At 45.9% G+C, this 12,438-nt stretch overlaps 1 protein-coding gene across 3 annotated transcripts in view; it reads right to left on the reverse strand.

Annotated features, from left to right (window-relative positions):
* SLC12A7 (solute carrier family 12 member 7) overlaps positions 1–12,438 on the reverse strand; it is a 485,337-nt gene that overhangs the window by 192,744 nt on the left and 280,155 nt on the right. For all 3 annotated transcript variants that reach the window (XM_029589924.1, XM_029589923.1, XM_029589925.1), the window contains one exon: positions 2,728–2,923. In XM_029589924.1, coding sequence (XP_029445784.1) covers positions 2,728–2,923 — 196 coding nt within the window. The remainder of the gene's footprint in view (positions 1–2,727; positions 2,924–12,438) is intronic.

Genomic DNA, 12,438 nt, shown 5'->3' on the forward strand with positions numbered 1-12,438 from the left:
CAACATGGACCCTTGGAAAATCCTTCGTTCCAACGCATCCAATGCTTTCTGTTCCTTACCGGGAGGGGCAGGGGAATGTGGATGCGACAGTTTAGCCTTTTTCTGAGCTGATTCCACAACTACAGAGTGGTGGGGCAGTTGACTCTTTTGAAAACCTGGGGCTTGTTGAACCAGGTAGGCAGCATCTGTCTTTTTTATTGACTGGGGGTACCGTACCTGGATGTTCCCACAGGCGGTGCATGAGGTCCAAAAGAACTTCATGTACTGTTATTGCCATTATTTCTTTTGAAGCATCTACAAATTGTAAGACCTCCAACATTTTACGGCGAGCATCTTCCTTCGTGACCAGTGTAAAAGGTATAGTCTCAAGCATCTCTGACAAAACTGGCAAAGGAGAGGTCTTCTGGAGGAGATCTTTGCCTTTTCTCCAGCGGTGAAGGCTCTGAGAGTAAGTCCTTGGATGTCCATGATGAATCATCTGAGGATGCATCGCCCCATGGATTATAGGGACTTTCGCCTTCTCCCAGTGGAGCTCCTAATGGAGGAAGCATGCCAAAGCCGAGAGGGCAGGAAGGCATTGATGGATGCGGCCTTGGCATCAATGGAATCAGCATCGATGGAATTGGTGCCAGCATCGAGCCAGACGAGGTGCGCTTGGGTACCAGTAGCCCCGATGGCCCTGGCATGGGCTCCGGCATAGACTGTTCCCGTGGAGGGACGTGGCCGGGAATCAATCCTTTCTCCTCCGAGGAACCCGGTACTGGAATCGAGACCTGTGGAGGCCTTGATGCCAGCATGTCCGATGGCAGAGGAGTCAATAAGGCACCGATGAGCGTATCGAGGCGCTCGAGGAGCGGTGCCACCATCGAGGGAGCCAGTTCCGGGACCAGTATGGGGGCCAGCGCCGGTGGCGACTGGAAGCCTCGTAACGCTTTCAGCACTGCCTCTTGGACCATGTGATCCAATTCCTCCCAGGAAGCTGGCATGGGTGGCACAGCGATCGGGGTAGGAGGAAGGCTAGACATCACCGGAGCCTCCACGAGGGCCCATGGAGGTTCGGTGCCCGGCACCAGTATCGGTGGGGAAAGCCTAGGGGTCCCAGGTCCAGAGGAGTATGGGGGCTCCTCTCTCCGGCCCTTCTCGCAGGCAGCTTGATGGAAGTTGATGCTGCTGCAGTATCTGTGCTGGCACCAGTCGGGGACGCCTGTCGGTGCTGGTGTCAAATGTTTCCCTTGGTGCTCGGTCCGGTCTTTCCCTGGCAGAGAGGACGGTTTTGGCGGGTGCACGGTCGGTGACCGTCGGGCACCGAAGCAGTAAGCTGCCAGGAACCGACCACAAGTACCGGAAAAAGCACTTACCAAGCGTCAGAAGGAATGGAGCGCGATGGGGAACCCCGCTGAGGGATTTTTTGGGAAGATAAACTTCAAGTAGTTCTGTGAGGAAAGTTGTGAGAAATTTCTCAGAGCTCCTAAACCACGAGGCAACTGCTGTGTGGAAGAAAAAGAGACTGACAGGGGACCCCTGGTGGCTGCAGGGTTAGTGGCATGTTGGGTATGCTCAATGTGCCAGTCAAAGTCTAGAAACTTTGACAAAAGTGTTCCGTGACAGGACTCCATCTGATGTCACCCATATGTGAGGTCTACCATCCTGCCTGTCCTGGGAGAATAGCCTTTTCCCCATTTCCTCCCAGTCCACTCCAGTAAAGGAGAGGACTCGGTGGAAACTTCCTAAGCCCCCTACCTAACCTGCTACCCTTTTACCCAACTAACTCCAACCGCTAAAACCGTGCTAACTACCCTAGATTTTTTTTATTTACTTGCTCTCCAGCACTGTCCTGGCCCGCCCACATCCCGTCCCTTTTTTGTTTAGCCCTTCCAATGGGCTTACTGGGAGATATGTGCATGGCCACGGGTATCCAAAAATCCATGCGGCTTGCGCACAGACCAGCCACACGTGTATCTCCCTGATTTTGCATGTGCAGGGCTTTTAAAATTCAGTCATTAGTTTTTAAGCAATATTTTAAAAATAAGAATGCTGCTTTCTGTGGTTCAAGGGTACAGATATTTCCTGATGTCTCCTGGGAAACGCAAATGCGTAAAAGGTCCTTCTTGCAGTTAAAGTTTAAAATTTCCCTGTAAATGTTTGGTAAATCATCTAAGTAACAGGTATATTTTCACTGAACTGATGCATTTGGACACTTTCATCACCGATAAATTTTGTGATATAACAAGGGAAAGTTTAATTTACTATATGAGGGTATATAATAATTTATATTGATCAGTTTGCTATTATAGTAGATTTTCTTGAATAAGTTTGCTTTTTGTGCCTCATATATAAGGGCTTGAAATGGACTATATATGTACTTATATATTTCCTTGTTTTTACTTTTTTTTCTTAGTTTCTTGTATCACAGTCCTGCTTTTCCTATTTTTTTTCCTTATCTATTTTGATGGAAAAACATTAAAAAAAAAAGTTTAGCTACAAATTTGGTGGTATTACATCTATAGTAATTTCTGTATCATTTTAATAGCCTGGAAACAAGAACATCAAGTTATTAAATATGAAATGTGAATGTGTGCCAAATTCTATAACATTCAGCAATTTATGCTGGTTTGGGTTGGAAAGTGCTAAATTAGATTAGCAATAATGCAGTGGAAAACATTGCAATACTTAGAAATGAAGTGGTCACTTAGTAACAGTAATAAACAATATGATTTAAATACATACCAACAAAGTTTTTCCAATCGAAAGGGTTATCTGGTTGCTGCCATGACTGGGGCCATGCCATCAGGACTGTGTTGTGTTTCATCCCTCCCAGACCAGCAGACTGAATCAAATGGGACATTCCATCTCTTAGATTAGAAGAAACTACCAACTGGCAAAATCCTTTAGTTTTTTCAGAACCCATCAAGACTTTAATGTTCTAGTTTAAACAAGACACATGAATTAATGTTTCTGGTATGCACCACAAAATAATATTCAAAAACATTTACCTCTTACAACATATAATATAGTTGTGTGCAAAAGTTATGTACCCTAGTCAAAGTGTATGCTTCAATAAATCTCTAACAGAACTGAACCTGACAGCCTCTACAAAGTTGGTTGTTTATGTACATGTGACCATTTGGAACCTTTTCTTTAAACCCCTTATTTATTTAATCCTTTGTTCTTCTGCAGTTTTTGAAGGCTTAGATACATCGCTTCATGTCTGCTTCGCTGTTCCTTATATCTGGCCTGTTTGACTGTCCTTACACTATTATTATTGTGTTTTAAACGTATTTTTACTGTTTTTCTCTTTTAAATTTGCAGATACTTGGTTTTCTCCCATGTGCAGCTCATTATGAAACAACTGTCAAGAGATCAGCAATATGTACTATTAGAATGTCTTTGATTAATGTAAAGTGATTATCCTGATGAATAATTTATTTGATATTGTCTATTAAGAACACTTCATTTTGAACTATATTTGAATTTTTATGGATAGCTCTCATTAACCTCTACCTCCCTTCTTGGTGACAAAGATGAACATGACAATTTCTTCAAATTTTAATGCATAATTACTATCTGAAGTTTTCTTAACAGATTCAAAATTAGAAAACAGCAAATATGGCATAAGCAAAAGTTTGCATACCCTTTCAGTCAGTATGTGACTCCAACATCGCTCTAAGCTACAACAGCAAGAGGAAATGTGGAAAAAAGGATTCGCACTCACAAAGCGGGGAGTAGCTGGCTTGTTACGGCGGTTACTACCCCAAACCAAATAAGCCTGATACTTGACTTTCAATGCATATCCAGCATAGCTCTCTGCTTCAACGGCAGGGGAGAAGAAAAACTGATACTTCACGCATATCCAGCATAGCTCTCTGCTTCAACGGCAGGGGAGAAGAAAAACTGATACTTCACGCATATCCAGCATAGCTCCCTGCTTCAACGGCAGGGGAGAAGAAAAACTGATACTTCACGCATATCCAGCATAGCTCTCTGCTTCAACAGCAGGGGAGAAGAAAAACTGATACTTCACGCATATCCAGCATAGCTCCCTGCTTCAACGGCAAGGGAGAAGAAAAACTGATACTTCACACATATCCAGCATAGCTCTCTGCTTCAACGGCAGGGGAGAAGAAAAAAGGATTCGCACTCACAAAGCGGGGAGTAGCTGGTTTGTTACGGCGGTTACTACCCCAAACCAAATAAGCCTGATATTTCACTTTCAATGCATATCCAGCATAGCTCTCTGCTTCAACGGCAGGGGAGAAGAAAAACTGATACTTCACGCATATCCAGCATAGCTCTCTGCTTCAACGGCAGGGGAGAAGAAAAACTGATACTTCACGCATATCCAGCATAGCTCTCTGCTTCAATGGCAGGGGAGAAAAAAAACTGATACTACACGCATATCCAGCATAGCTCCCTGCTTCAACGGCAGGGGAGAAGAAAAACAACCAATAAGGGCTGAATAACATAGTCTGGGTAAAACAAATAAGCATGGGTGTAGCTTGCTTATTGCGGCGGTTACTTCCCCTACTACCCCTAACTAATCAAGCTTGATATTTCACTTGGATGCAGCTCCATCACTGCTCTCTACATTAATGGTGGGGGTGGAAGGGAAATAGAACCAAAGAGCTAAGAGAAACAGATAAGTATGAGAAAAAAATGTGTGAAGCTTGCTGGGCAGACTGGATGGGCCGTTTGGTCTTCTTCTGCCGTCATTTCTATGTTTCTATGTTTCTATATTTTGTTACATCTCCTTTGGCAGAAATAATTGCTTCCAAATATTTCCTGTAGGCAGCTAATTGTCTCTCTCTTCTTCCTTTCAAATTTTTTCACACTCTTCCTTGCAGAATTCTGCTAGTTTAGAAATATTTTTAGGTCTCCTTGCATGTACATCATGTTTGAGATCTCACCACATATTTTCAATAATATTCAAGTCTAGGGATTATGAAGGCCATTCTAAAACCTTCATCTTTCTTTTCTGTAGGTACTTCATGGTTGATTTCAACATATGCTTTGGATTGTTGTCTTACTAAAACATGCTTCCGCTTTTCAGCTTTAATTTCTTCTCACTTGGGACATTAGCTTCTAGGATACATTGATACTTAATTAAATCTATTATTCCTTCTACCCGTACAATATTTCCTGTGCAACAGATTACCTCACTACCACAGAACATAATAGATCTACCTCCATACTTAATGGTTGTCAAGGTATTCTTTTCTTCAAATGCTTCACCCATTATTTCTCCGAATGTATCTTATGTGGTTGTGGCCTAACAATTCAATTGTCATTTCATCAGCCAAAAGTATTTTGTTTCAAAAAGATTCAGGCTTATAAAGGTTTTGTTTTGCCTACTTTAGATCAGTGGTTCTCAACAGGTGTGCCGGGACACACTAGTATGTGGCAGAGCCAGCAGAAGACTGATCTTTCGTCATCAATCTGGACAGGAATTGGCTGACTTCTCTTTTATTGGATATGACAGGAAGCTGCTCTTGCTTTCTTCTTCTTTTCCTGGCCAGTGAGAGGTTGTTCCCTCCTCCTTCACCCAGATCAGAATGCGATATCACCAACTCCTGTTCATATAGGCCCGGCAGGACACCAACTTTATCTTCCTCTGCCTGGCCTGGATGTGAAAGCAGGAGCATAAGAGAGAAAGGTGCGTACTCTATAGATCCACTGCTGCTGCCTCCTCATCTTCCTCTTCTCAATGCTTCTTGCCCTCAAATGCTGCTGATAAAGAGGGAGGGAGACTATGGAATGGACTGAAGTCTTTTCTGCTGGCTGGGAGCCATAAGGAGGGGGAAATGTACTGGGCAGGAAGGCATGGGAAGAAAAGGAGTCAAGAGTCTGCTGGATAGGAAGGGGTGGGGGAAAGGAGGTTAAGGTTGCTGTGTAGGGAGAGGTGGAGGAGGGAGGGTTTGGGGGCTGCTGGGCAGGGAAGAGTGATGGAAGTGGAGAAAGATGGAGATGTGTGACTGCTGAGTTGGGGGAGAGGGGAGCGGAAAGTGTATGTCCTGACAGAACCACAGATCTAAACCAATGGGTTAGGAGGTAATATCCTATTGTGGATTGGTAACTGGTTAAAAGATGGGAAACAGGAGGGTTTTCGGGAATTTTACTCAACTTTATATACATCGGGTGGAGGGTCCGATGCGGCTAGTGCTGCCTATTGTTCCAAATTGCCCCTTCCGTCTTTGACGTTGGCTCAACGGGAGCTACTTAGTCAGCCCATAGAAGAAGGGGAGGTGGCAAAGGTGATAAAGGGCTTGTCTAAATTTAAGGCGCCAGGTCCGGATGGTTATACGGCGGAATTTTTTAAAACGCTCGTAGATCAAATAGCAAAGCCCTTGGCAGTGAACTACACGGAAATGATTCAGGGTGGTTCCTTTCCCCCAAATGAAAATTTAGCCTTAATTACGTTAATACCTAAAGCGGGAAAGGATCCTTTGCGGCCGGAATCATATCGTCCGATATCGCTGTTGAATGTCGACCATAAAATACTGGCAAAAATTTTGGCGGAGCGGCTGGCTACGGTCTTACCAACCCTAGTGGGAGACCATCAAGTAGGGTTTGTTCGGCAAAGGTATGCTTTGGCGAATATTCGTCGAGTATTGATTGCCCAGACTATCTGCCGGCAGCTGGATCAACCTCATTTAGTTATCAGTTTTGACGCAGAAAAAGCGTTTGATAGAGTGGAGTGGCGATATTTATTTTTTACCTTGGAAAAAATGGGGTTTGATGGGGTTTTTTTACAAGCGGTGAAGTTATTATATAGGGATCCGTGTGCGATTATATGGGCGAATGGAGCACAGTCGCAGTCCTTTATGGTGACCAGAGGTACCCGGCAGGGTTGCCCGCTATCCCCGTTATTATTTATTCTACAATTAGAACCCCTACTATTATCTATTCATCAGAATCGTAGTATACGAGGGGTGCGGTTTGGGTCTCGCGTATTCAAAGGAGTGGCCTTTGCGGACGATCTGCTGGTTTTTATTACTGACCCTTTGAACTCCCTATCTCTATTATTGACTATGATAGAGGAATTTGGTAGATTTTCGGGCCTTCGTCTGAATGAATCTAAATCCTCGGTTTTAGCTTACCCATCCACTCTTATTGCTAATTGGCCGGGCGCTTTCCCTTTGCAATGGGCTGGAGATTCAATATCGTATTTGGGAGTTACATTGCCCAATGATCCCGAACGTGTATATCAGGCTAATATACCACAGAAACTGCAGACTACCATAGATAGGCTGGCAATTTGGAGTCGATTGCCTCTTTCTTTGGTGGGCCGGGTAAACCTGTTTAAAATGATTGTTTTACCCCGCTGGCTTTATCTTCTCCAAAACCTCCCGTTGGTGTTAAAGAATACGGATATTCGGCGGTTAGATAGTGCACTTCGGAAGTTTCTTTGGAGAGGAGGGAAGGCGCGTATCCCATTAACCTGGTTGCGGATGAGGTGGGGTAAGGGAGGGTTGGGAGTCCCAGACCTAGTTGACTATAATATGGCTTGTAATTTAAGGTTGATCCGCGATTGGCTCATGGCGACCTCTGTCCATGCCCCGTTTTATGCAGATGCCGCTTTGACATTCCCAGTAGCGCCGGCCTATGTTGTTCAATCCTTGGCAGCGTCGCTTCCGTCTTTTTTGTCTCAGACAGTGTTGACACACCCACTGAGGCTGACTTGGCGACGATTGATGAAGCGCCTAAGATTACCTGTTCAGTGTGCCTACTTCCTCCCAATAGTGGGGAATCTGGATTTTACCCCAGGTACGCACTCTTCACCCTTTAGAAGATGGGAAGATAGAGGTCTCACACATTTGGGACATTTGTGGACACCTACCGGGGAGCTCCTTTCTTTTAAGGATTTCCAAGCTTATTATGGGTTTGGCATCACACATGCTTTTCCATTCATTCAAATTACACATTATATGCGAGCAATCCCTGCCACTTACAGGGACCCAGCCGTGGGCTCTGCAATAGAGGCCATATTTGAATCCATGAAAACACAGGCCCCGCCTCTCTCTCAGTACTATAAAAAGTTACAAAAATGCACGGAAAAGAATGTATGTATAATATTGGAAACTCGTTGGAATAAGGATGGGGACTTTGTTCTTACCCAGACTATTTTACAGACTTGCTTTCGACGTATAACCAGGATCTCCAACAATATGTATTATAGGGAGCTGCAATATCGATTTTTAAGTAGGGCTTATGTGTCGCCACAGGCTGCTTTTCCGCAAACCATAGCGTCCTCTTCTGACTGCCCCCGTTGCGGGAGTCGTCGGGGGTCTTTATCTCATGTTTTTTGGACGTGTCCGGCTATAAGGCATTTTTGGGGCCGAGTAGCCGGCTATGTGGCAGACTTGTTGGATGTTGTAATACCCATTACCCCTCTGTGGTGGTTGTTTGGGTGTGTCTCGCCAATTCGCATCCGCGATCCTGGTTCACGCATGCTTTTGCACAAAGCAAGTCTGGTGGGGAAGAGAGTGATTCTTTCAGTTTGGAGGTCCCCTGATAATCCATCATTTTGGGCCTGGAGGAATCTGTTTCATGAATTGATGACAATGGAAGCCTTGGCCTCTCAGACGTCGCCTCGTCGTAGACAGCGTTTTATGAAGGTGTGGCACAATTACTTACAGTCTCTAACACATCGGGCACGTAGCCTTATAGTTAATGATTAGCTTCTCTAAGTTGAAGCTTCTTTGGGGGGAATTCTACTACTCTGTGTGGGATGGGGGGGGGGGGGAGGAGGGAAGTGTGGTTTTTTTTTTTTCTCAATTGGATTGGCGAATTATGTCTCGAATATCTGAGGAGGGACCAGAGTCAACCCCTCCTCAGTGTTGTATTTCTATGATAAAAGAAAAACCTAATAAAAATTGTTTAACCATAAGATGGGAAACAGATGATAAGGTTAAATAGGTATTTGTATTGGGACCTATGCTGTTTAACATATTCATAAATGATCTAGAAAAGCGAATGATGAGTGAGGTGATCAAATTTGCAGATGACACAAAATTATTCAAAGTAGTTAAAACATCAGACTGCGCGATACTGCAGTCTTCCTTGTAAGATTAGGAAACTGGGCAACTGAACGGCAGAAGTAATTTGGGGTAGATATTCAAACCGTGTTCAGCCCTATTTAGCTGGATAAGCGGGACCTATGTGGCTACGTAGCGGCTGCTGAATATACGCCTATGTTCAGCGGTCAATGCTTACCTGTACAAGTCCATTATATGGCTAAAAGTTACATGCATAAAAAGTGGACATGTACTGGGTGGATTGGAGGCGGAGCGAGTTAGCTGTATAATTTACACCAATTTTTGGAGTTAGCTGGATAAGTTTATATCTAAGTTTAGATGCCCCCATAGAGCAGGTCTAAACTTAGCCGGGTAGATTTGTTTGGTGAAGTGTGCACATATAAGCGGCTTTACCGTGTCACTGAATATACATCATAATTTGTTGAGGGTAGTAATACCTGTGCTTCTGCTAAGGGTAGTAACTGTCGCACTGAGCTAGTTACCCCTATGCACTATTTTCTTCATTTCTATCCTCTAGCCTTTAAGGATCCACAGTTTTTATCTCATACCCCTTTGAATTCTTTGACTTTTTGTCTTCACCTATTCGCTTATTCTGGATCTGACAATTCCATCAAAGGTTTCAGCTTCTGCACGTTCATTCAAATACTGTACTATGTACAGCTCATGAATCATGATCTAGGAGCTAAGCATGTATCCCTGGAAGATCTTCTTCCCAAACATGTCCAACATCTTTGGGTTCTTCCCAGGAGGTGTGATAGAGTAATCAAAAGCGTGCTCACATGCTTCATTGCTGACTCCACCACCATCAAGTGGTGCAATAGTCAAATCACTCCAAAACCTGAACCCTACACTTCAGAACCAGCATTTGAGCCAGCAGAAGGCACAATATTGATTTGTGCCACATCCTAATCCGTAGATGTTTGAGAAGTCTATATACCAGAATGAACGAAGCATCCTGCAGAGGCTAAAGAAACAAGCAGCTTAAATACATTCACTCTTGCGTCTACCTCCTTCCTGACACTGATGGAAAACATCTTTGCAAGATCATCTAGGAAACATGAGTAGCAGAGACCTTCTAGGTGAGTAGTATGCTGGTGCAAGTCTCTTAAAGGGTGCAAAGAATTCCAGTATGCTAAGCACAACCTTGACAATGATGATGGTGACCTGAGAGAGAGACTGGGAACATATCTGTGTAGTACCTTGAACGAAACAAGAATGAGGGGACTCACAAAACAGTGTTTATGTTATGCCCGTTGGTCGCAAACGGCTATGACCGCTGTTGCTCACCTCTTGCCTCACTGCACTGACTTCATTGGGTAGACTTGCAGCGTCCGCCAACTATTGCCGACCTGCCCGCCCCTGTTCCCGGGCTTCCCTGGATGGTGTGGATGTGCCGACCATCATCTTACTCTCGGAGTTCCTTAGGCGCACGCACTCTCGGGCCAGTCTTAAGCATGTCATGGCGGGAACCTTGGGGGGCGTCTCCCCAGATGGCGTCATTCATTGTGGACTCTTAAGCCGGCTGGCCCTGTCTGCCTATGACTTGGCAATTACTTCCCTCATTGCTGAATCCGCTTCGCTCTCTACAGAACTTCCCGTTCCAGCTCCTGCTTCCTCGGCGCAAGACGTCTCGGGTACCCGTTCCTCGGGGGCCCTTTCCTCGTCTCTGGCTATCCGCTCCTTGGAGGGCCTTGTGCCTAGAACCGCTGCCTGCCCCGTTCCCTGGGACTTCCTCTGGAACCATCGCTACTTCTACAGTGAGTACTCCGCTTGCGGACCATTACCGTATCATCTCTACGAGGAACCCTCATTGGTGTACCCCGGTCTGCGGACCACTGCCGTATCATCTCTACTGAGGAACCCTCATCGGTGTACCCTGCTCTGCGGACCATTGCTGTATCTTCTCTACTGAGGATCCCTCATCGGTGTACCCCACTCTGCGGACCATTGCTGTATCATCTCTACTGAGGAATCTTCAATGGTGTACCCCACTCTGCAGACCATTGCCTTTTCATCTCTACAGAAAAATCCTCTTTGGGTATACCCCACTTCACAGACCCCGTGTCTCCTGTGTCTGTGTTACTTTGCTGTTACACTCCCTGCTCCGCAGGCAGTGTCGCTCTACTTCTCTCTGCTCTCTCTCTCCAGTACCTGCTACTCTACACACCCAGCAGTTGAGACCTCGCCTCCCGACGGTGAGGCTCACGGGGCTCCTCCCTGTGGGCGGTACCATCTCTCACCTCAGCCCAGGGCCCACATACCCACAAAACCTAAGTTTACATGCAAGGATTCTCAAGTCCATGGACCCAGCAAAGGTCTCTGTGCTTCAGGCCATCCTTGGCCTGGCCCAGCGAATTAAAGAACAGCAAAAGACGCTGGAGTCTTTGGCTAGTGCCATAAACCAAATGAGCAATCAGCTGGACTGTGCCTCGATGCCGCCAAGCCCAGCTTTACATGCATCACCATTCCAGCCTACAGTGACCTTGCCGGAACCCCCTCGTTTCGCAGGTGACCACTTGTTGTGTATGGGCTTCTTGAACCAGCGCAACATGCACTTTTCATTACAACCTACATATTTTCCTGATGAAGTTTCCAAGACAACATACATCTTGACTCTTCTGGATGGAAAGGCATTGGCCTGGGTGTCACCCCTTTGGGAGCAAATGGATCCAATCCTCCACGACCTACCAGGGTTCCTCGCCCTATTTCGCTCTGTGTTCGACGACCCCGGTCGAAAGGCCATCTCCGGGTCTACGCTTCTGCATCTGCAACAAGGTTCCAGATCCCTGACCGAATGTGTCATCGAGTTTAGGACTCTCTCGTCTGAATTGCACCGGGACCTGGGCTGCCTGCGTGCTATATTCCTCGAAGATCTGAGACCGCGTATCAAGGACGAATTAGCAGCACGAGAACTCCCCCCGAGGCACTAGATTCTCTTATAGACCTCACTGGTTGCATTGACCGCCGTCTTCGTGAGTGTTCGCACGAAGCCAGAGGATCCAAGAGGATGGCTTCAGGTGCTCCATGCATTCGCCAGACGTCGTCCACTCAGACCGCTACTATACAAAGCACCGAGGAATCTATGCAAATGGGCCGTAGTCATCTATCCTCAAAGGAACAGAGTCTTTGTCAAAGATCTGGTCTTTGTATGTATTGTGGTCAACTGGGTCATGCGGTGCCCTTCTGTCCACACTGTCCAGGAAACTCTCAGGCCTAGATTCTGCCGGAGGACTTCTCCTAGGCCTGACCTCACCCTCTCCTCCGCTAACTCTGCCTGTCTCTATCAATTCAGACGCTCAGGAATTTCACACCCTGGCATTGGTGGACTCTGGGGCCAGTGGAAATTTTATCCTTAGACAACTTGTGGAACACCTGCGGATTCCCACCGTCCGTGCGCCAACGCTAT

The sequence above is a fragment of the Rhinatrema bivittatum genome, chromosome 2, assembly GCF_901001135.1.
Source record: "Rhinatrema bivittatum chromosome 2, aRhiBiv1.1, whole genome shotgun sequence".
Lineage (NCBI taxonomy): Eukaryota > Metazoa > Chordata > Amphibia > Gymnophiona > Rhinatrematidae > Rhinatrema > Rhinatrema bivittatum.